This window comes from Lepidothrix coronata, unplaced genomic scaffold (assembly GCF_001604755.1).
Source record: "Lepidothrix coronata isolate B3197 unplaced genomic scaffold, Lepidothrix_coronata-1.0 Scaffold3, whole genome shotgun sequence".
NCBI classification, from domain to species: domain Eukaryota; kingdom Metazoa; phylum Chordata; class Aves; order Passeriformes; family Pipridae; genus Lepidothrix; species Lepidothrix coronata.
Window position 1 is genome coordinate 1,224,779 of NW_016690183.1, and position 24,344 is coordinate 1,249,122.

The following is a 24,344-nucleotide window of genomic DNA, read 5'->3' on the forward strand; positions in this document are numbered from 1 at the left end:
ATGAGCCCTGAAAATGAGCAAAATTGACAACTTTGGGTGACTTTCAGATGTCATACATTCTGGAACTGAAGTAGATAAATGTAGATAAATGTTGATATTTAGATAACCTTTCTAAGAAGCTGTTAAATTCATAAGAGGAGAAACAATTTTGTAGAACTTTACCTGTGACTGGATTTGCATAGCTTAATAATGGGTATTGTTTGGGAGGACTCCTGGTCTAAAGCTGTTCCTTGAAAATCCCAGCTGGATGAGAAGTAGCCATCCTTGCAGAAACTCTTGTCAGCTTTACTGTTTCTCAGTCACCATCACCCTCAGAAACAGCTTGATGGTCTCTCACCTGGTAGTTGCAATAGGAAACAGCTTGTGATTTCAAATACAGTCACTTTTATACCTGCTTGTGGTAGTCTTTCTCCCCATCCCCCAGCCTTATGACCAACATAAATAATTTGTGACCTTTGAGTTCCGGGTGGTGCTGAGCTGCTGTAACGTGTTTCAGGAAGTTAGTGTGACGGTCCAATGCTTGTAGCTAAACTGTGTTGTGTAGTAGTTTTAGCTTCTGCAACTCTTCCGTAGCTAAGTAATATTCACAGAAAAAATGTATACAAGAAAGGTAAAAGTTGTTCTACATGTAGTCTTAACTTCTTATTACTATGATAAAGCAACTCCCATGAAGTTATGACTATTTTATTTTAATTAACATTTTGACGTTCCTTTTTTTATCTACATATTTGGATTAAATACAGTAACTAACAAGGTAATAAAATACAGACTAAAAGAAGATGCTTCCATATTTGAATACACTAGCCAAAAAGAAATACTGTCTCTTTTGCATCTTATCCAGACTTAGCATCTGGGAAATATCTGAAGTAAAAATTGATGCTGCTGAGCTGAGCTTTCTACTTGCAGAACTCTTGTCTGTAAGGTTGAGAAATAGAAGGTGTACTTTGAGACTCAAAAATAAAAGCATAACATAGATCATGAAAAATGCGTTAGAATGTAGGAATTGCTTCCTGGATAATAAATGTATCAAGTGATGGAGAAACTCCATTTGCGCACAAATGTTGAAGTATTTTAAGGGCAATGCATCTGCAGATACTGAAGCTTTGGTATCAAGAAAGGTTTGATGGTTACTTATAAGAACAATGAGAAGGCAGGAGAATGACTACCTTGTCAAAGGGAGAATAAAAACTTAAGCTTTCAGACTGAACAAAGTATTCAGCAGGAGATCTTGTGTTGATGAGCACAGAACTTTATTAAGCAAAGTCGTAGATACATGGCAGTCATAAATGGTTTCTAGGATTTTATTTCTAAACAAACTGTAAATTAAGTAAATCTTTCTTATATGGGACCCCTGCAATTTTTCAGAGTTGTTCAGCCGCATCAGCAGCAGATGTTTGAAGAAGAAGAATTACCAGCAAGTGAAAACGAGGAGCACCCTGGTCCATCTAAGCGGAAACGCCAGCCAAGTATGTCTGAGACAATGCCCCTGTACACCCTATGTAAGGAGGATTTAGAGAGTATGGATAAAGAGGTGAGCGTAACCTATTCTGACAGGTTTCTAACATAATGATTGTTAGTTATTCATAACAATTTTAACTTCTGTTAAATTATGCATGTACATGAACTGACCTTGTATGCCATTATAGTAACTTTAAATGAAAGCCACAGCAGACAAAAGTACAGCTCAGGCTAAAATGCAGTTATGTTCTGCAAAGTAGAACAGAATACTCTGGTGTGTAAGTAGGCCTTTAAAGTAGAACTTCATTTAAGTATAGCTTTTTCACACAAAACATGGTATCATATTTGCTCTGTGGATAGCTTTGCCTTGTGTCACTTTAGAGTTGTTTTGGTTTGGCTTTTTTAAGTAGATCTCAAAATAATTTGGACAAAAATCAGTGGTGGGGTGTGAGAAGAGAGGTCTGCAGATATAAAAGGCAGAAATTGTGGAGAAGATCAGGGAGACAAATGGGAGCACAAGGCCTCATTAGCTGTAGACATGTAATTGCGGTGCTGTTGAGTTGTAGCTATTACGGTTTTGCAGGTGAAGGGGGATTTCTGTTAGTGAACTGTACATCTTTCATACAAAAGCATGTTATTTGAAATTCATTATGAACCTCTAGCAGCTTCTTATTTTTCACTTATTGTTCTGTGTTCTTTTTTTCAAATGAGCCACCATCTTAAATAACATTAAATGATACATACAGATAAAAATACTTATCATTGTGCACTATGTTTTCATGAATTTGTAACCCTGTGTATGACTTTACTGTAAAATCTAGTGGCCCTGGAGCTTGAATTCATCTTTGAGCTTAGATGGTTCACTGGGGTGGGAACAGGAGCATATATCTTTCCGTGTTCTCGTCAGTAAGTTCGTTCCAAGGTTCTAGCCATAACAGGCCTTGAGTTATCTTCAGAAAATATAATAAAATTGTGAGAAGGAAACTGCATATTTCACCAAGGGAAGAGTTTATGTATACAGCACAGTGTAATTTTGATATGGACTTTTGGAAGAACTTTGGGCTAGTATTCTAGGGAAAAGTACAATAACTTTCAACTGCTGTGATGATCTACTTTGAATTTCAGGTGAGTTCAAACTTTAACTTAACTGGTAACTCTTGGAGCTGACAACTTTTGATTTCTTTTGGTTTTTGTTCTGAAGTATGTTTCCCATTTTATCTCAAACTTTTACCAGAAATAGTATTTCTTCTTGTCATTATACCAGTCCCTGAATCCATCTGTGCCTTCCATCTGTGTTATCAGTGGTAGTTAAAGGAAATTTTTATTACGGGTTGCCTTCATGTTTTTATGTACTAACATTTTTTCTAATTGTGTGGATTTTGGAAAATATTAATGAATTGCTGATGCAATGTGTGCACTGAGCCAAAAGGAAGTGTGTATGTTTTCCAGACTCACTGCATATAAAGTATTTATTGTTCTGTTTTTAAAGATACTATTTAGGAACATTGTAAAAAAATCTCAATCTTTTGGCACTGCTCATTTTGTGATTGATTGCTCTCTGTACTGCTACAGTAAAGACTAAAAAAAAATAAGGTTTTTCTACTTATCCTACAAATATAAATATCTTAAATTACTATGATTTGTTTTTAAATTAGGCTTTTACTTAAGCTGCATATTTGTGTTTGGAAACTAGACTATTAAACTTCAGAACAAATGAAGCCTAAATTCCAGTGCATTGTTTTCATAGTTGACTTAGCTTTGGTTCCAGGAGTATGATTTGAGGTTATAGGTACTGCCAGAAGTTTTCCCTTCCACCACTCTCTGTTCCTTGAGCAGCTGAACCAGTGTGGGGGGGTATGTTTCAGGTTTGGTGCAGAAGTGTGTGGGGGGATTTTTCTGATCTTTTAGCTTCCCAACATTTTTAGATCAAGGATCCAATGTTAGCACTGAGACATAGAGGAAGGCTGCACACAGGACATAATATCAGTTCACCGTGACTGATTTACTTTCCACAGAAAAGTGTTTGCCCCTAGCTCATTCTTATTCAAAACATGTTAAAGGGTAAGAACCTTTCTGGAATCATGTCACGAAGAGACATGAAATTTCTGCTTTCTGCCACAAAAATGCTTTTGCTTCATTTGTATCCGTTCTAGTGCTTATGGCAGCCACAAGATCTGCAGCTGACTGCTGGCTGCCTTGGCAGAGCAAAAGTGATGTCTTGCTCCACAGCTACATGTGCCAGTGCTGAGCCTGTTTGGGTTAGGACTATGCAGTCCGAGAGGAGTGAAGCCAGTGTGCCTTTGCTGCAATGTAAGCCAACCTGAGTCTCAACTGCTGTGTCCTTGCCCCTACACTGTTGGTAGTCATGGGACCATACAGCAGGCAAGCTCAGGGAGCTGTTTGGGGCAGAAAAGATCACTTTCCAGGTTAATCTTCATGATTTCCAGCTTCCAGAAATAACACATCATTGCTGCTGCATGAGTACTAGTGCTAGGAGCAGGCAGAAGATGGAAAGAGCTGGGAATGAGCAGTGAAGGCAGAACTGCATTTAAAGCTTTAAAACTGCATCCTCAGTATTTCTACTGAATTCCCTTGCAAATTCGGATAAGATCAAAAGGAGTCTTAGCTTTAGGCACTGGGGTTTTTTTCAATGAAATTAAATAGGGAATGCAAGCATTCATATATACTGTTTCTATGGACATAATTAGCAATAAGTAACTCCTTTGCACTTAATCATCTAAAGGAAATCTTGCTTTTTCTTTGCAAAAATCTATGAAAGGTCACACAGTCCCAAATAATAGAGAATTTGCATCTAGTTTATATGTGGGAGAGTTTTGTTAGGAGAATCAAAATGAAAGCTTTTGAGGAGAATTTAATTATGATATATTCCCAAATTAAATCCCTTTCCATCTTTAACCTATTTAAATATTTGTCACTTTTTCTAGTAAAAAAGCACTAGCTGTTCCATGATTCCATGAGGAAGAACTACCATGGATAGGCATCTCTACTAAAACTTGATCTTGCGTGGATTTGTACCTTCTCTTATTATTTTAGCTGTAGCTGTGCTATGGGATACCAAGCAAATCAAAGGAAATGAGTAGCATCTCAGCTATTGGATTGCAGTTAAAGGTCACTTAGCCTTTTTTATCTTTTTCAGTGCCAGAGATCTGGGAGACCAGATCCAATGGTGGCTTTTCTTCCATCTGACACAAAGGACTGTTTGAACTTTAGGGAAGTGCAAGCACAAGAGTATTCAATGTAATAGAATTCAGTTCAAAGGCAATTGCAAAATGAGGGTAAGCACACAAGGAATGTATCCCTACTTGGGAAATACACAGCCTGCTAATGCTGCTTCCTCACAGTCAGGAGAATGTTTTACTCCTTTCTTTTCTGTGCTAGCTAGACACAGGTGCTTTGCAACTGGTTGATGCTGTTTGTCTCTGTTACAGAAAGGTAAAGGGAAGCAGAATTTAATTCTGCCAGTTAAATTAGCTTGCTTATAGTGATTTTTTTAAAGGTCTGGATAATTTTTTTATTTCTAAATAACTGGTTATCCTCTACATAACCTGCAAAAGATGACTTTGTAATAAAAATGCTGTTTATATTTCACCACCTGAAAATCTTTAAAGGAATGGTTTCCAAACAATTAAATGCAGTCAATAACTAACTAGAAATCTCTCTTGTCCATAATAGCTGTACCAGGATGATTTTTGTTTTCTCAAAACCAATACTATCACTTACAGGGAAGGTATCTACTTTTCTTTTCAGTGATTGTTGGAAAGTAACTTACAGAAGCCTGTCCTGTAGGGAGAAAGGATGAGGCTGTCTGCAGCTCTTCTTATCCCCCATTACACCAGGAATCCACTTGCTCACCTGCTCACCACAGAGATACAGAACCCTTGATATAATTGTGTGACATCATCATCCTTCCCCTGGGCTAGGTGGAAGTTGCTGACTTACCACTCACTACAATGTTGCTGTGGATCTGCTGTAGTTTACTGACAAAAACCAGAAGGTAGAACCCAGGCTTCAGATAACACTTGATTTCCAGAAGTAAGATTGATTAGCTAAAGCAAGTTGCACAAAGGACGGGAATGACATACAAATTATGTGAAGATGTACGTGTGTCTTTCCATTCTAACCAGTTGTCTCAGTACAGGGTGCTATGCAGTTCTCGTTCCCAGAGGTTACTCATGGATCATTTTGTGAGGATGTTTCTTCAGAATTCATTGAGAACCTCTCCTGAGAACTTCCAGCATATTGATTCCTTTCTGCACTGACAAAATTACTTATATGTTTAAAGAAGGCCAACAAGGTCAATATTTAACACACTCTGTTAATCTTGCTAATTTAGAAATTGTTTTTATTTTGTTTAGGCTATTGCTAATTCCATTTTATTAAGGATGGTTTTCTCCTAAATCTGTATTCCTAAATTATATTTGGAGAGAACCTTTATGTGACTGGGCTAGTATTATGTGCAGTTACCTAGTGAGGTTGATCTAATCCTAATGCTGTCGTGTGCTATGTGTTATTAATAAGCTGTGTTTGATTTGACATACTAATTGCTTTCTGATGGACCTTCTGATGGACCTTGACTTTGCTTTTCTGTAAATGTGTTCTTTCTCTGTGGATATCTGCTGCAGACCCAAAAGGTGATTTTTTTAGCCTCATGCATTGTGCTAGCTTCTTTTAAAAATTGAGTCAGCTTTATATAATCTTAAAGACTTTTCCTTTTTTTTATCAGTGTCCCTTTCATAATTACGTTGACATTCTTGTGTATGATAAATCAATTGGCTATGAAATAAGTAAACAAGGTCAAGAGTTTTCATTCTTCTCTTTCTTTTGGCTACAAATGATTTTCTGGCTGTCAGTACAGTTCCCATATGTTATTTTTCGAGTGCTTTCTAATTCACCAGTCCATATAAATAATAGAAATGCATAGAAGGATTCCAAGATGCTCCCTTATAAAATGTCTGTGATGAAGGAAAAAGAAATTACCCTGAACTGAGCTCGAGATTCTATCCTCAGTTGCTCATATCTAGGCTGCTGCTGCATCCACAGTAGAGTGGAATTAACAGTTGAAGTCAGACAGCCATAGGTACTCATATCTGTCAGTGCTTTCAGGACCAATTTTTAGATACCCCAGTATGGGCTTCACTGATGAGAAGGAAGTTCAAAAGGAACTTCCAGTAAGGCAATAAGATTGAGTTCAGTAAGGCAGAAAGATTTCTATTTATAATTTGTGGTGCCTTCTCATGCAAGATGGCCCAGGATTACTAATGTCCTGGAACAACTGTGTGCACATAGTTTACTAGTTGAATGATCCTTATGTTTTTGTGTTTGTTAACTGTGTTTTTGTCAGGGTATTTGAGAGTAGCATCTGTATCTTGTCAAGTGTCATCATCTCTGCCATCTAAGGTAAAATATTTTGCTGGTTTAAATTCCTCTCAGTTTGGGACTTGGGAGAGGAGAAGAGAGGGAGTGAATCTGATACCAGTCAGACCTCCAGCTTTCCCATCTCTCACATCAGTTAGTGGAGCTGCAAAGATTCTTACCATCTGGTTGGGATATGTACTCAGCAGCTGCAAAGTGACCACATTGCAACGGTATGTTCTGTGCATCAGTGCATTTAAGTATAGGGATTTTTCTTGAGTGGGAATTACCTAATGAACTACTTTTGCTTCGACATGGCTCTCTTGATTTGGGACATATTTTGCATATTCTCTTCCTTTTAACTAACTTGGAATTTATGTGCCATATATAAAGACTGAAATTGCAACATTGTGCTCTTGCATAAGACCATTTTGTCACTCTGCATTTTGCTTTTATCTAAGCAGATTTATCCCTTAAATTCTATTTTTTATTTCAAGTTAGTGACTGTACCATGCAGTGAATTAAGAAGCAGGAGTTTTCTCCTTCAATTTGGTGAAAACTGTTCTCTGTAAGTTGTTAGCCTCTTGATTAGTTAAAAAGTACTAATTTAATGTGGAGGATGTGGTCTCTAGAGCAAAATAATAGCAGCCTGGGGCTCACTTGGATACTGCATTACACATTAGCAGTTCTTTGAATTTCTACAACTACATTTCTTGTACAAAATTTCACGTGTGACACCTTAGCATGTACTATGTCACAAATTGTGCAGATGCTGGACTTGGTTAGCAATCCCTTTTTACAGATTATAGCCTTTTTTTTGAAGCTAAAAGGATGAGGCTTTGTGCACACTTGCTGTTGTCAGTGGTTGCCATCCAGGTACCTTGGCCCTCAGGAGTGATGAAGTCTTGCTTTGCAGTTATTACACAGCTTCCACTCAAACTGCACTTTAGAAAAAATTTTTGAGGTAACTGTGGGTGAAAAAACACGTGGAGAACTAACAAAGGTAAACATGCTGCTCTTCATCAAGACAGTAAGAGACTGGATGAAAACAACTTGTCAAAATATCTTCTGGCAAAAGCAGACCTGGGAACTCTCAGATGGGCTGGCCTTGGTCTGCTGTGAGCCTTGATGCTTCCTGGTGCTGTCTGTTTCCTTACCTACTGCCCTTTTGTCACCTTCCTTCACATGCTGACTCTTGTGTCCCCTCTCGTCCCTGTGCTCTGGACAGCTTATTCTGGAGTGCTTATTCTGGAATGGCTTAACCCAGCAGGACTAAATGTGTCACTTGCTTGCTTTCACTGAGATGAGTTTTCTGGAGACAAATGGAGAGGCTACAGTGCCAGGAATCAGGGTGCTGGTTTGTCTTTGTGAAGCACTTGCTATGGTGTGGTGGCTGGCTGGCTGATGCACCAAGAAATGTAACACTGTTTTGTAAGGAGCATAGCTTAAAGCTATTGTATAACAAGGATAGTATTTCTACTGCTTTCCCATGTTTAAGATTTTGACATTGACCCTTCTCTAATATGGTTAAATAACACAAGTAATTAAACATTAATGTATTAAAATGTTAAAGCAATTATTTTGCCCATATCTCATCTGATTAGCAGGGAAATAAGTAGAATTTTCCAATACTATTTGTAATAGTTTGGCAGTGAGAATCAGCAGCATAGAATTAGATACCAGTACAGTGACATAGCGAGAGGAAAGACGAGCACTTAAGAGAAGCTGGGTATCTGTTGTTTGCTTCTGCCTTTCTTTGTTTTGCTTTGAAGAATTCATTTTTTACTTAAAAATAGAAACAATTCTAAAAAGCAGCAACGCATTTCTATTTGGTTTTTAGTTACAGAAGATATAAACATATTTTTTTGGAAAGCAGTGTTGGTCACGTTTAAGTTAAATCATCCTGACCATAAATATTGACACTTTGATTGCTATTCAGCTAATAGAAAGACTTGCAGTGTAGATAGGGCTTGTGAGTTTCGAATGGATTATCAAAATGTGAAACATATATTTTCCTGGGTTTTTTAATCTGATGTTTCTCTGCAGACCATTAGTTTATGCACTAATTGCATAGAGCTGATTATCTGCTAGTTTTTGATTATTTTTTTTTTAAGAGGGCATCATGGTTCAAGCTTGCCTTAGCAGCTTTTTTAAGTGTTTGGAAAAAGGCTTTTTTATGTAATACCATATTTTACAAGGAGACGACTGATTACCAAAATAGGAAAAGGATTTTTATCTAAGTTGATATTATCTCAAGTAGGCAATCAACTTTGGATCTCTTCTATTTTTCTACACAGGTTGCTTAGAAAATGCTATTTAAGCGCATAAAAATGGTGTACTTGGATGTCTTATTTTCATTTTAGATTTATTGTTTTTAATTTGTATGCCATGAGGAAATATGGGACACATTGTAGCCTTTTGGCATTTGCTTGGCACACTATAAATATCTGCATTTTGTAGATAGAAGTGGAAATTACTTAGATATATAAGGATTACTTTGATAGCAGTCATGACAAGTTGTTAATTAAAATGCGATATTATACTCTGCTATTCTTCCAAAGGTGATCACAAAGTTGTTCCATTGTAACTTGGGTTTTTAGAAAAGTAGCTTCTTTTTCCATGTTACTATCATTCTGTGAAGCATAGAGTAAAAATTATTATACAAATAAGATTAAGTCTTAAGCTTTGTGTATGTTTCTGCAGATATGAACAATGTTTCTGGCTTTTAAACTTTGCCTGGTTTTATAGCAAATGTGATATTCTAATGTTGTTCCATATGAAATGGAACATAGTTCTATAAAACTTCCACCTCTAGAACATAGGTGTAAGGTGTTAAAAAACTGAAGGTTGGTTATCCTGTTGGGAAGAAGGCTTTTCCATACATTTTGTGAAGGTTTTTCAACCAACTTTAGTAGTACATTGTGTATCTGCAGCCTTCTCTGCCTAGCCTTAGTAAAGAGAAATTGAAATCCTTTTCCAACGGCTTGTTTACTCACTGAAAATGGGGCAAAATCTCTTTAAATAGAGTTCAGTAACCTCATTTTAACATATACTTCTACCTCCATACGCTAAATGAAATGCCGCTAGGCTGTCAACACTAATTGGCCACAGTTAAAAATGAGTTGCTTGAGCCATGTTAAACAATTTGCAAGCTGATCCCTAACATAATTCTGAGCAGCAGCATACAGGGCCTGATTGAGCCTCATCACAAGTCTAACATGTTTTTACATTTTAATTTGAGCTGATATTCTCTGTGAGTGATATTTAAAGGTGTCTGCTCAAGTCCTGGTCTAAGTCTGAACTGTTTCCTTATGATTTTTTTTTTTGGTTTTATCAAGATGCTCTTATATTTCAACATACAAAGAAATATGAATATGCAGTATATCATAATGTATTTTAAGTGCTGTCTATAATCTTTACAAATATCAGCATAAAGCTAGTCTGCTAGAAGACTTAATTTGTGTTTGGAATTCTGGGGCTATAAAAATGCGAGTCCATTTTGGTGACAAAAAGACCGGGTTATTTCTAAATGTAACATTGAATGGCAGTTTGTACCATTACTCTGTACCATTACAATCAACTGTTCCTGATCAGTTATCTTAAGGTGACTTATTTTTTAATTCAATTTATGCATAATTGTAATCCATCATTTCCAAGACATCTTCAAGGGAAAACATCTTTGCTTTGATGGTCTTCATTCTTGTCAGGCACCAGCTCCGGAACACACTGAATACAGTCACTCAGCTCTGCCCTGGTGTGAAAGTCTGTCAGCTCCCAGTGTTCTAGCTCCTGTGTCAGCACCACTAAGAAGATTTCCATTCCATGTGCAACTTTTAACAGAGGTTACAAAAAGCTGCAGAACCACAGCCCCCTACTGACGTACAAAGTTCCCTGCTGCAATGAGTCACGAAATGAATAATTACACAAATGACCATGCTGTTATAACTTTTTCATGTCTACAGTAGTGGTGTTAATTTCACATTTTGAGAGAACATCACTGTTACTCTGTATTGTAGTTTTTGTATATGAGCTTGCACTTTCTCTTTGCCCAGAGTCACAGTCAGCTGTGGACAATATTCTCCTCCTAGCAAATATGATGATACTGCTTTCTCTGAGATGAACACAGGCAGCTGCCTATCCCAGATATTTCAGTGCTCCAACATCAAACTTACTTCATCACAGAGGTATTGAGGACTGCATATAGCTGTCATACCATGACACAGAGATCATATCAGAACCTGCATAGTATTCATCACCTTAATATTGAGCTTGTTGTAGAAACTGACCACTCTTCAGCTGCTAGGCTTATTTTTCACAGTGTTTTGGATTGCTTTTCTTTTTTTTCCCCCCTTAACTGCTTCCATGCCTAATTCTGGCTATTGAGTAGGCTAGGTATGCAGGACACTTCCACATACATAGTGCTCATATTTCTATACTACTTCACTTAAAAGCTGCATACTTGCCTGTGCAGAGTCTGTTTGCAGTCCCATTGTCCAGTTTGGTAGAAACCCTTTCAGAACTGCCATGTCTTCACTGTCATCCCTAAATTTCTCGTAAAACCGGTTCAGAAATAGTTTTCTCCATTGCTCATTATTTGAGGTGGCTTTGTTAGCTTGAACACATCGATAAGTGTCTCTTGGCTCTTGTGATAATGAAACCAAACTAATCGGGCTTACTGAAGAGGGGAAGTTCATGACAACTGAATAATGCTTTATGAAGCCAGCTGATGTCTGGCAATGCTAAGTTAAAATTAGTAAGTCATGGCAGATTCAAGCTGGCTCACCCCTCTTAGAGTAGATTTCTTCATGGTATGAGTGAATAAATCTATACTGCGCACAGCATATGTTTATATAGCAGTGGTTTTGAGCTAGCAAGCCTGCTGTATCCCAATTGCTCTACATGGTGGTAGTTTTTCCTCTGCAGCTGTGATACCTGCAGAAAGCTTACACTTGCAGGTAAACAAAAGCAGTTTTTGCCAGTCTTTTGTTCTCACCATAGTGTTTTCAATTTCCCTTAGACTGTGACTTCTGAACAGCTTCATATCATGCTGAACAAGAAGTTCAGGAGTTCAACCTCTGAAATGGAAAAAAAATCTTATTTTTCTCTGAAATATGTATGTAGCAATGAATATTCAGTCTCTCTAAGCGAAAGATATGCTTTCAGTTAACCTGGGATGGTGAAACCTAGCGCTGTGATAAGAGGCTTATTAAAACATCTGATAACAAGGATTCGTTGAGAGAAAGCTTTGAAACAGTTGAGGTGCTAAAAAATGGAGGGGTTGTGTGCATATTGTGTGTATCAGAAATTTTCTGTGCTTGTATATATATTCTTTTTAGGGTGAGGATTTCTTGGGTTCTTATATCTATTCAAGTAAAGTCCACAGTTGTGACTTATTCTATGAAGGCAATGTTTTCTGATCATGACACTGTACAGTAAGACACTGCATTTTTAGTTGCAGCATTTCAGGAGTTTACTGTTTGTCTCTGAGCTGAAGCACATTAGAGCTTCAAATGTAGTCTAAATCTGTAATTCAGGTTGAAATGATTGAAAATTAGTTCAAATCAAGCTCCTTCCTGCTCTTGGAATTTCTCATTTTAATGGAATAATCAAATGGGTTAAGCCCTAAATGCTTCTCAGAAGTTTTGAAGGATAATGTGCTAAGTGTACTTGCAGGTTGGCTGCAGTATTAACTAATGCCTTTGGGGATGACTTGAAAGAGAATATGTAGATTAGTGTCCTAGTGCTTTTTTCATAAAAGCTGACTGTTTCTGTTAAGAAATGCAGGCTGCAAAAACCTGTATCACTTCTCATATTTAAAAAAAAAAAAAAAAATATTTTAAAACTCTTTCCACCAGTTCAGCAGGTATTTCCAGATAAAATAGTGAGTATGTGTTCAGAGCTGTCCCATCCTATTTTAAAAGCCATTTGGACAGACAACAAGCTGCAGTGATGAAGGAAACCTGTCCACACCTCTTCAAAGCTGCCTCTGTGTGTCAGAAAGAAACTAAATCAGCTGGGCCAGAGTGGGAGTGAGCTTTAGCAGTAAATGACACTTTATTCTAATTTGTTACCTGGGAATCCCATTGCTTACTAGGTTTGGGCCATCAATATACTATCCTCTATAAAATGCTCATGAAGGTAAATGCTACAATAGATGTGTTGAGCATCCATAAATTTTTTTCTTTTGTGTTTTATAAGTGGAACTTCATGACAGTAGATGCTTTTAAAAGGGCATTTGTAAATATTTTAATCAAAAAATTATTGTAAAATGAGGTTTATGTCCAAAGAAAGCTTGCCCTGAGGTAATGATTAAGAAGCAATACAAGTAGACTAAGTATTCCTATGCTAAGTAATTTTTACACAGATTTATGTTTTATAACATAAATAATATAAAATCAAATTAGGAGCTCAGAAATTTTTTAATCCCCTGATACTAACATACTGATATCATGCTGCCCTTAGCAGTTCATTAGCAGCTTCCTACAGATGTCTCCCCTTGGCAGTGAGATGTCAGAAAAGATCACTCAGAGCCTGGGCTCTGTGCCCTCTCAAATTGCCATGTGTCATTTTTAATAGTATGTTAAGATTTGTAACCTAATATGTCAATGGTATTTTGTGGCAGTATTTAAACAACTTGTGCAGGTGTTTTTTCATTAGCAAATTAGATTAATTGATGTTGAAAAAAATCTAGATTATGCATGTCTCTTGCTAAATCTCTAGGAATAAGAAGAAAGTTATGACAACTTCTGGCAAAACTGTGCCTCAGTTAATAGCCACACTGACAGTTCTTAGTCTTGCAAAATTCTAAGACAAAGCTGTTCCTTGCTGCATTTCAGCGAAATATATTTTATTTCAAGTATAAAAAATAACTTTGAGAACAAAAAGTGTGATACTGCCTTGTTTTAGAACAAGGTTGAGCAGTACTACTGTAGACTGTTACGAATTTTTCACCTGTTGCTATAAAGATTTACAAGGTGAGAGCTGTGCTGACGCATGCAGCAAGCTAAAATCCCTGAACTGTAAACCTGTGTTAAACAAAAAGGGAATAGTTATGGATACTGATAGTCTTTGCCAGTCTTTGTTGGCTAGGAAAAATTAGTGATGTTAGTCTTTGTTCATTTTGCACACCTGAAATGTAATTTCTCTGCATTGAAGTTCATCAAAGATGTATAAGAATTTTTTCCTTGCTCCTTTTCCTTCCCTCGGAGTTTCTGTACCTTAGTATTCTATTTGTATAGCATCAACAGACTCTTTGGGTATTTGGGTCTCTGGATATTTAGATAGTGCTTATCTCTACAAAAAGTGTGTAACAGAATTTGAGTGCAACAGGCTGTTACCTGGGGATTCGCTCAGTGTCTTCTTTAAGGTGAAGGTTTGCCTGAGGTGAAATCAGGACACTTAGTAATGTGTAGCACTTGAACTTGAGCATGCAGCTTGAGTTTCTCTTCCGTTTCAGGTTTTTTTGGTTTTGTTTTCTGAGATTTGCAGGTATTTTTAACAGAACTTTTCCAAGCCGTTGTTCGGTTTCTTGTTGCAGTCTTCCACTACTTGGGTTGTGGCTACACATTTAATAGAGGTGCTTATCCAAAGTCTATTTCCAGCAGTTTATTCCTGCTATCATGTACTTTTATGATATGTGTGTTAGTGTAGACATAAACTGAAGTGGAACAGGAAAGTGGTTCAGCTAAGTAATAACCCAGCTTAAAAAAGTAGTTGAAAGTAACTGCTTTCAACTGATGTTGCATCAGTCTAGCAGCAGGATGTTTAAAGTATCAGTCCTTCTGCCTTCTTGCTTCTGTTCATCTGGCAAGACCAGGAAACCATGTAGTTAAATTTAAACCTACTTATTTGTTGAAGGTATACTAGCTCATGTTTCTGTTTGATGATGGGTGGTGTTACACAGAGGAGGGAAGAAGCCTTTGGATAAATCTAAGTAAATTCATTTTCCCTTTTGTTGCTCAGTTTTTGTCATGTAATTTCAATGTTCCTATCCTGGCTCTCTGAGAAAAAGCAAATTAGAAGCTTTGAATTTGTGAAAATAAGGCTAAATTCCAGCATGCAACTTTCTCCCTATTTTTTTTTTAATTCATAGTCTTGATGTCTTTATTGCCATTATCATTAAAGTACCAGCTCTTCAGAGATCAGAAATGAATATTTAAAGTTTAGTGGTTGATTTTCTATCCTAGTAGAAAAAACCATGCTATATTAAAACTTGTGCTTAGAGCCCCACCAAGATCCAGACTAGTATGTTTTCTTAAAAAAAATGCACTCTTTCAATCTCATGGCAACTCATTTAATGATGGTGACAAGAGTTTAGCATCTGTCAACAACAGCATGAGAGTTTAAAAGGACGGAGGTGAACCATTCCCGAAGGTGGGGCAGGAGGCAGCAGACACAAATTGCAACGTGGATTACTTTGACTACGTATAATGAAAAAATCTTTTCATCTCAAGGGCAATCAAACTTTGGAACAGGTTTCCCAGAGTGGTCTTAGATCTTCATATTTGAAGATACTCAAACCACTCCTGGACAAAGCTTTGAGTAACCTTATAGAACTGGTCTGGCTTCAAGCAGGGAGATGGATCAGGTGACCTTCAGAAGTCCCTTCCAGCTTAAATTATTCTGTGATTCTAGGTGTTTACAGACTAATTGAGTTATCCCATCAGTTGTTTTTTTTTTAAAAAGGATGGGATAATTAAAACAGAAAAAGCAAAATTAATATTCTGCATAGTGAAAATGCTGAGCACTCAAATGGTTTCCATTTCATTCAAGTTTGCAAGTACTGAGCATGTTTACTAGACAAATCCTGTGATTTTTCAGCAAGGAAACGGATACTGAAGAATGTGTAGTTCGTGATGGAGTGTATAAATGTATAGCTTTTTTTTTTACCAGCTTCTGTTTCAGCAGAATGCATTTTAATTTATATGTAGTCATCCAGGACATAAAAGACAATCTCTAAATAAATTATATGTGAAATAAATCTCATAGAAGCTTTTTTCCTAAGGTTTGGTAATATTCCTTAAACTGTTTACAGCAATTGTTTTCCAAGCTATCAAAGTAGGTTTAACGACACTGCCAGACTTTATATCCCAACCTAAAGCATGTGCTTATCAAAATCAGGATAGTACAGAGATAGTTTTCAGTGTGTGCATATTTAAATAGAGGAAAAATAGGGAGTTTTTTTAATTATGAACAAGACTAGGTTTTTGTTACACTTCGGGTTTCACTGATTTATCACCTGCCCAGATGAGGCAGTGGTAATTGTGATAGAGAACAGTGAAAAATGCATTTGAAGTGTTTGAGACAAAGGGGCATTGAAGAACGTGCATAAATGCATATTATGTTACTGTAAAAGTCAGAAATTTGAAAGGAGGAGAAATGCTCTAATGCCAGAGAAAAATAATAGATGAAACAGAATGTGAAAGGCAAGTTCTTCTGAGGTTACTCGGAAGAAATGGGACTAAGTTACATCACACATTCTCCCTTAAATTTTATGTACTGAGGGACAACTTAACCTAATTCAGGCAGTTTGTCCTTCCAGTGACATCTTTGTATAAGAAAATGATTTGTTTTCAAGTAACTTAAATTCAGGCCAAATCTCTTAATACAGACTATGTATATTGTAGGAAAGTTTGTATGCATGCATTATGTCACATCACCTCTTAAAAGCATGCTAAAATACCTTCTAGCTTTTTTGAAGACATGGATGGTAGTATCTTGCTCCTCACCTAGCTGTATCTAAGTATTTGGGTAGTAAAAATATACGTAAAAAAGCTTTTCAATTCATTGAGGAAAAAATGAAAAGTTTTCATATACACAAGAAAAAATTAGGCTTAAAGGTAAGTTAAAAATTATTAGACTTCTCCATATTTGGAAAAAAATGTTCATGATCTCAAACTATGAGGGTTCTTTTCCGTCCAGTAAGGTCATGGTGCAGCCCATAGTTGTTTATAGCTATGAAAGTGACCTGAGAAGCAGTTTGCTGCTGAGGAGGCAGTATTCTGTTCCCCCTTGTCAGCAGAGGATTGCTCCCCTGCAAAGAACCTCAGGACAAACCTTTTCCAACTACTTGTTTTTTGTCTTACCTAAAGCCAGAACTTTTCATAAGTAACGGTCAATAACAGACTAAAAACACATTCTTTCTTTGAAGGGTGGCTGTAGATCATCCTCTTACGCGCTGGCCTTTAACTTATGTAGTTGGAGCCTTTTCTGGAATTTTAGCATGGATATTCTCAGCAGTCTAAGTTGAAGAATCATTGCATTTAGCAACCAGAGCTCTGATTTCTGCTAGGCTATCATTATTTTAGAAATGCCGCAACCAGAGAAGCAGAGGGCTCCATACTTGCTGCCTCCAGTGGGCTCAGGCTCTCTCTCCTTTCCATCCCAGTCATAAGCTCGTGTACAGACAAGGCAGAGTTGAAATGCTGTCCTTGTTTCTCAGTGACTCCCATCAAGTCTGTCCTCCTGGATGGGTGAACAGCTGTATTCTGGCCATAGGTATTGTGGTAATTTTTACTTTATCTTGGATTTCACCATTTAAAAAAATTACAGTGTAGATTTACAGGTCTATTACTATTTAATGACCTTTTGGCAGAGGATTTCTTTTGAAAACAGAATAAAGGAAAGAAGATTAGAGTTTTGGATGGCTTTATAATCGGATAAAGCCATAGCTTCCAGGCTGCAGCAATGTCACTGACTCAGGAAGACTCTGGAGAAATCATGTATTGTCTCCTTTGAAATGTTTTCTCGTTAGAGACTTTGAATTAAGAAATTGTTGTGAATCTTACAATTAGTAACTTTTAGTCCATGTGAATTTAATTGATATTTCACAAATTGGTAGTTAGGAATGGGCTTTTTTTCTAGTTCCAATATCAGTAAGTGTTACTAATTTAATTGAAGATGGCAATTTTCATTATACTAATAATCATAAAATCATAGAATGGTTTGGGTTGGAAGGAACTTAAAGATCATCTAAATCCAACCTCCCTGCCGTGGGCAGAGACACCTTTCACTAGACCAGGATACTCAAAGCCCCATCCAGTCTGGCCTTGAACACTTCCAGGGGTGGTATATCCACAACTTCCCTGGGCAACCAGTTTCAGTGTTTCACCACCCTTACAATAAAGAATATCTTCCTGGTATGTAATCTAAATCTATTCTGCTTCAGCTTAAAGCTATTCCCCCTTGTCCTATAATAATGTTCATGTTTTAGAAGGACTGCCTGCCTACAGTCCTTAAGTCAGCACTTGAGGCATCCTAATTACCAAGAAAGGACTGCACCTCACATTTCTTTTAGCAGTTTCAAGTTCTGGCCATAGAACTTCTTGATGTTCTTAAGAATGGTTATGAATTTTCTACTCAAATCTAGGAATTTATTTCTAGGTGGGAAATTCAAAGTTACTCAGAACTTTTCAATGGTGTTCTTTGAAGAATGAGGTCTCAATCATGAGCAAGGATACAGGATTATTATTAGTGTTGCATTTTAGTAATCTGTAAGTGACATTTCATTCTAGTCAAAGTATTAACTGCAGTAGTAAAACTCAAATGTAGTGAATTGTACGGCTGTAGTCACAATTACCGTACCTTTTCATTTCCAAAAGTTAAGTGGTCAAATGAATACAGGCAATGTGTTTGGTTTTCTTTCCTGCAGTATCTGCCTTTTAGGAGCACGCTCTATTGCCCAGGGCTGCAATTAAAATACGTGCAGGAGTTGTAGCCAGTGCTGTCAGCAGTGTTGTGAACTCCAGCTATTGGGGCAGTATTACCACTGCTCATTTCCCAACAGGGTCTCAGTCCAGCCTTCAGGAACTGCTGTGGGAGCTCCTCTAAGTAACTTGCACGTGGTGGTTTTTAAATTGCTGTTTTTCAAATTTGAGTGTAGGAACTATGCTCAGCATAGAGCTAAGACTTAAAACTTTTTCTTCTCACATAATTGCTTTTCATCCTAAAACTGGTAGGTCATTACCAAGAGCTGCTAATATTTCTATGTGCAGTTTGATAACAGTAGATGAAAACAATTCCAGACCACAAGTGCCAGGAAGCACAAGTTACAGGTTTGGTTTTGTTCTCATTCCAAAGGCCTGATTTTCAGTATAACTCAGAAATCTGTTTACTGCCTAAACTGAAGAAAGCTGTACATGGTTAATGCCCCTTCACAGAGGAAAAAGGCAATTACCTCCCACTCAAAAATATACCACAAGAAAAGCAAGATGTATATCATATAAGCTATATAATATTTATATGTAAACTTTTACCTTACACTTACAGTTTGAGATATGTATTAAAAGAAATCTGTATTGGTCGCGTTTATGATGTAGGTATATCATCCAGAATAGGAACACTGAGAGTCAAACTTACTCAGGTAATTGGAAGAGCATTAAAGGACATGCAGTGCAGATAAAGCTAGTGAAATTTGAATTCATGCACAAAACACTTGTTTGTCTTTTTTAGTCTTGTATTTGTTTCAGAGCATCCATTTACTCACTAATTGGATGGAGCTGGTGGTCTGCTGGCTTTTATGTTTAATAACTGCTAAGAGAGCATTATGGTCCCTGGCACCGAACACAGCAGCATTTTAAAGTATCTCTAAAGAGTATGGTGAGGTAACACTGTGTTTTACATGAAGATACCTGTAATTACTGGTATACTTGAGTGTACATCTGATTTTCATTTTAAAGTTATTTTTTATTACTTTATATGCTGTGGGGGGAATATAAGGTATTGAAATATAGAAACCTTTTGGTGCATTCAGATGGCAGATTATATTAGTTTTTGCAAGTTCGTCCTAAGATGCAATGTATTCAACACAATCTCAAATACATGCTCAGGACATGCAGGTTTCATGCTGAAATGGAGCTGATTTTTAGCTGTGCTTACTGTCAACACCAGTTTAATTGTTTACATTGCTAACAATGAACAGTCATTTTTGTGACAGTAGAAACATACCTAAAGAACTCTTTGTAAATACTTGGGGTTTTTTTTCTGATTTTCCCTTAATTTAAATGATCAGTGGGAGCAAAGGTCTTTTTGGAAAGACTGTGGAGGGGGCAGAAATGTGTGTATCTTCTGTGCAGAACTGGAGTACAAAATTTACTTTTACATAAACCTATTCCTTTTTGTAGAATTTTCTTTAATTCCAGTAGAGAATTGTTTCAGACTGTTGTACCACTTTTAAGAGAGATCACTGAAGTAGTGTTGTCCTGTTGCTCAGGTAGCTTCTCAGTTCTATTAAAACTTGGATTTTAAAGTACTTGCTAGTTGAAAAACAAGAATTGAAATTTATTCACACCTCCTTTTCTTTTTCTAATATGCCATTTGCATTACTGCTTATGTAATTGCTACTTCCAAAAACCTTAAGGCATCACTGTAGGTTTCTGTCATATCCATAAATACTGTACCAAAATATTGCCAAAATCTTTATAACAAATTGAGGTTGCTCATGACAGTTTCTTTTTTGGCATTTTCTTGGAGTCTTGATTCATTTTGAATGTGTAAACTCAACTTCTGGAGTAAAAACATTTTCCAGCTGATCTGGTTTGTTAATACTACAGAAGGCTTTGACTTTCTTTTTTACAAAGCTTTAAGTACTTTTCAGCTTGTAATCAGAGAATGAGACTGAAAATTTCATTGCTCTTTGGTCTTTGTGCTTTGTCAGCTGAGGACTTCTTGTGGCTTTTATAATTGGCTGTTTAAAAGAATTGTCAGGCTTTTCATTCTCTTGCTGAATGGAACAATTTTGTCATTTTTAAGAGATGAATCATTATTTTTCATTGTTAATCATTCTTGCTGGATTATAAAAGTCTTTATTTTAAAGATGGCTGCTATGGTAGTGTTTAAGCAGTAAGCATCCTCTCTCTCTATCTTATCAGTAAGGTTTGGTGTTAGCTGGCATTTTGTTGTGAAGTGTTATATGTTCCATTTTACTAATCGTGTAAAATCATAAAAGCTGAAGTTGCAGTTGGTACTTGGTACATCAGCATCTGTCGTGTTCTGAACAAGATTAAGTTTCCTCGTTCTTTGAAGTTTAAATAAATAAATTAGTTAGATAGATGCCGAGATAGGTAGTTGGTGCTTAGATGTTAATGCACTTTTTTTACCTATTAATTTTTTCAAGTGTGAAGGGCTTAAATCCCACTGCCGTAATGAGAACATGGTTTGTTTTTCATTTCTTTTGAAAATTATGGAAGATGAAGGTGTAATACTTGTATTTTTCAGCACATTTGCAATTTAGTCAATAATTAGGCAGAATCTGTGTATTGAGTACCTTTCTAGTTAAAGTAGTTTGTAAGGACCATTACACACTGGTTGCAATGATTTTCAAAATTTGCCATATTTTTGTGATTTATACGTGTATTTTATATGCCCTTTCAGAGAAATGGAACATATATGTGTACAACTAACTTAGTAATTCTAATACTAAATGGCAATTCAGAGTTCAAATGGATAATGTTGTCATTGTGCAGAATGAAAGAAAAACAGACATGGCAATAACTACACTGCTAATCTGTCAAAACTTCACACAAAGTAGATTTTAAAAGACTATAAAACTTAAGTGTGAGAGAAGCATTTGTAACATTCAGTGTCTATCAGCCTAACTTTGTCCTTTGAAAACCTTAACATATTTAATAGAGAGAATGTAGTTTTAAACATAAGACTATCCGAAAAAGTATTGCTTTTGAAATGAAGCAGTGTAATTTTAAAGACTTGTTGGAAAGGAGTTGTTAGAGCTGTAGATCTGTGCTGCCACTGGGCTGTCAATTGCTGGCCATGTTGGCTACCTTGAGTGTCTCCTACCAAAACTATACAGGCAACATCTCCATGCCATCCTGTCCCAGACTGTAATACTTAAACACTTGAGACTTTTTCTGTGCATATGACAACTTCTGCTCATAGGAAAAACATTTTTGGACCAATGTAATTTGATTTGACATAATAATTCCTACAGTTTCTACCTGAAACTGTCATCTGTGTTTAGATGCACTAAGCTGGTATGTGGTTACATTTTTATTATGCTTTCCTTGCACCTTTCACAGTGAAAGAGTTGGGCATTGGACAGCAATGTTTCAGGTAGTGAAAACGTACCAAAACAAGGGCAAATAGAAGAACAGCTTAAACTGTAGATCTAAGAATCTTGCAAGTTACTTTTCATTTTGTGTAGAAATCATTCCAGACAGGGATAGTATAGCCTGGATTTTTAAATCCAGTACTAGCTTGAGTTGTAGAACTCTGAAACAAAGATATTTGAAGAAATAGTTTTTCACAAGTATACCTTGTAATGAGTTTGGTAAACAGAGGGCAACTTTGACTCTTAGTCCATGTTCATATGCAGAGTTTTTCTTCTTGATAAAGCAGGTGAGGATTACTGAGAACAGAGTAATTGTGAAGCAAATTTTAACTTATGCTGAGATAAGCTGCTTCTAAGAAAAATTCTTAAATATCAGTAGAGAAATACTCACACATAGCTTGTTTCCATGTCTTCTGCCAGTCACAAAAATAGAGAGACAGTGAGAACTTCACCTATGTTTTCTCGTGGTTTTGTCTCTTTCTGAAGGTTGAATGCTAACTCAAAGAGAATATAACCTTTTGAAGCTCATCAGGGTGGCTCATGAGTATGATTTGCTTTCAGTGATGGTTTCAGCAGAAACAAATTTGTATGTTTTTAGAGGATTATCAAATCTTATGCTAACTTTTCAGAAGCAAACGCCAAACAATTATTTAACTAAATATGTAAACCTTTTGCTAGATTTGCCCTTATTAATTAGCAGAAGCAGACAATCTGTTTAAAATGGGGTTTGTCCATTGTTTCATTTATACTATGTTATTTAGGAATAGACTTCTTTAAAGTTATATATGCATCAAGGAATACCTGTAAATGTAAGAATACTTACTAGAGATTTTAATATGCCCAAATAATTCTATATGTTATGATAATATAAAATTTATGTAATAGAAAACATGCATCAATATGTTAACAATAGTATAAAACATCTGTCTCTTTAATTTCAAAAGACAGCACTCCTTTTATAATAGTTTCTTGTGTGACTGTATCATGTATGTGTATAGATGTATTTATCTTAAGCTAAGCATAAACTGAATATATTTAATTTGAACAGAATATTGCCAGAGTTGTTACAAGGGGAAGGCCAAGGAAAGTTGAAGCATATTCTTAATGATTAATAAAGAGCAACCCAATTATTCTGAAAGATTGATACAGAGTAGTTTCTTAGAAGATACACTGACTCTCTACTCTTTGGCAGGTGGATGACATCTTAGGAGAAGGCAGTGATGAAAGTGATAGTGAAAAAAAAAAGCCAGAAGAGGAAGGTGAAAAACCTCAAACTAGTGCAACAGAGACTCTAGGAAGGAAAACAGATCAGAGACCTGGATCATCGTCATCATCATCAAGTGAAAGAAGCTTAACAGGCAGTATACCCAGGTATCAATTTTTCAAATATAAGAAGCAGCATTAATGTTTTGTTGTGTTTAGGCACTATTCAGCATGCTTTTCAACAGTCCAATCTGTCATTAACCTCTATATGTAAGTAACATTTTCTGGTAAGTCTGAAATTGTTATGCTTATTTCTGCAGTGTTTTGGGATTGATTTAAGGAAATCATCTCAGTAAATGTCTGTTGAGAACCAGCCTGTTCAGAAAGAACTGAAGTCTACTCAACTGTGCTTTTAAAGTAGTCTTGATCCTGTGTCAGATATAGGACTGTGTCCTCTGCAGTGTTACTTTAAGTAAAATAAAACGTGGTTTTGGGAAGCTATGGTTTTAGTATCCCAGCACTGACTGTTGAATGATGTGTCAACCAATTTGCTAGTGAACTAGAACTTAATATAAGTAAGTGCTTCTTTTAATAATGTTAATGAATGGTTCTGAATTTACAGCCTGTTACTAGTTTTCAAGCCTAACAATTTGGAATAAGATGAAGATTATAGTATTTTTAATTTAGAATTGCTGGAGTCATCATCCCATACCACAAGGTGCTGAAAGTGCAAACATGACTCAGATGTGTGTTATATTCCTTTCTGCTCTCTAACCGAACTCTGTTCCCAGCCATAAGAATTTAAGCTCTGATAGTTTTTCCTTAATGAGGTTAATATAAGTAGTAGGACTTAAGCGACTTATTTACATTATTTTAACTTTTCTGAGCTTTGTTCTAGCACACAAAGCAGGTACGAGAAAAACTGCAACAGAATGCTAAATATAAAGATTTATGAGGAGATTTTGATTGGGGTAGCAATGTTTCTGTGTGTCAGGGGTTTATTGGAGAAGGAGCTACATGGGAAGCTTGCACAGCCTTTTACTTTATTGTCGGTCTTTCTGATGATTGTTCTTTAGAAAAAGTCAGTCTAAAGGTATGAGAATTTAATTTGTCTCAAATGGATAGTAGAAAAATTCTCTCCTAAATAAAGGTTGGAAGAGGAAGCAAGCAGGTGATGAGTGTTTTTAGAATGTAATTTGAAGCAGCGAGTCATGGTGGTGGCATGTCACTGTTAATTCATGACAGT

The 24,344-nt window shown here is 36.4% G+C and overlaps 1 protein-coding gene across 4 annotated transcripts in view; it reads left to right on the top strand.

Moving 5' to 3' along the window:
- Positions 1 to 24,344, top strand: part of CTDP1 (CTD phosphatase subunit 1) — a 109,306-nt gene that overhangs the window by 52,515 nt on the left and 32,447 nt on the right. For 2 of the 4 annotated variants that reach the window (XM_017823049.1, XM_017823075.1), the window contains 2 exons: positions 1,366 to 1,531; positions 23,088 to 23,266. In XM_017823049.1, coding sequence (XP_017678538.1) covers positions 1,366 to 1,531; positions 23,088 to 23,266 — 345 coding nt within the window. Of the gene's footprint in view, positions 1 to 1,365; positions 1,532 to 21,854; positions 21,898 to 23,087; positions 23,267 to 24,344 lie in introns of those variants that run through there. The other 2 variants (XM_017823067.1, XM_017823057.1) reach the window with 2 other exon arrangements.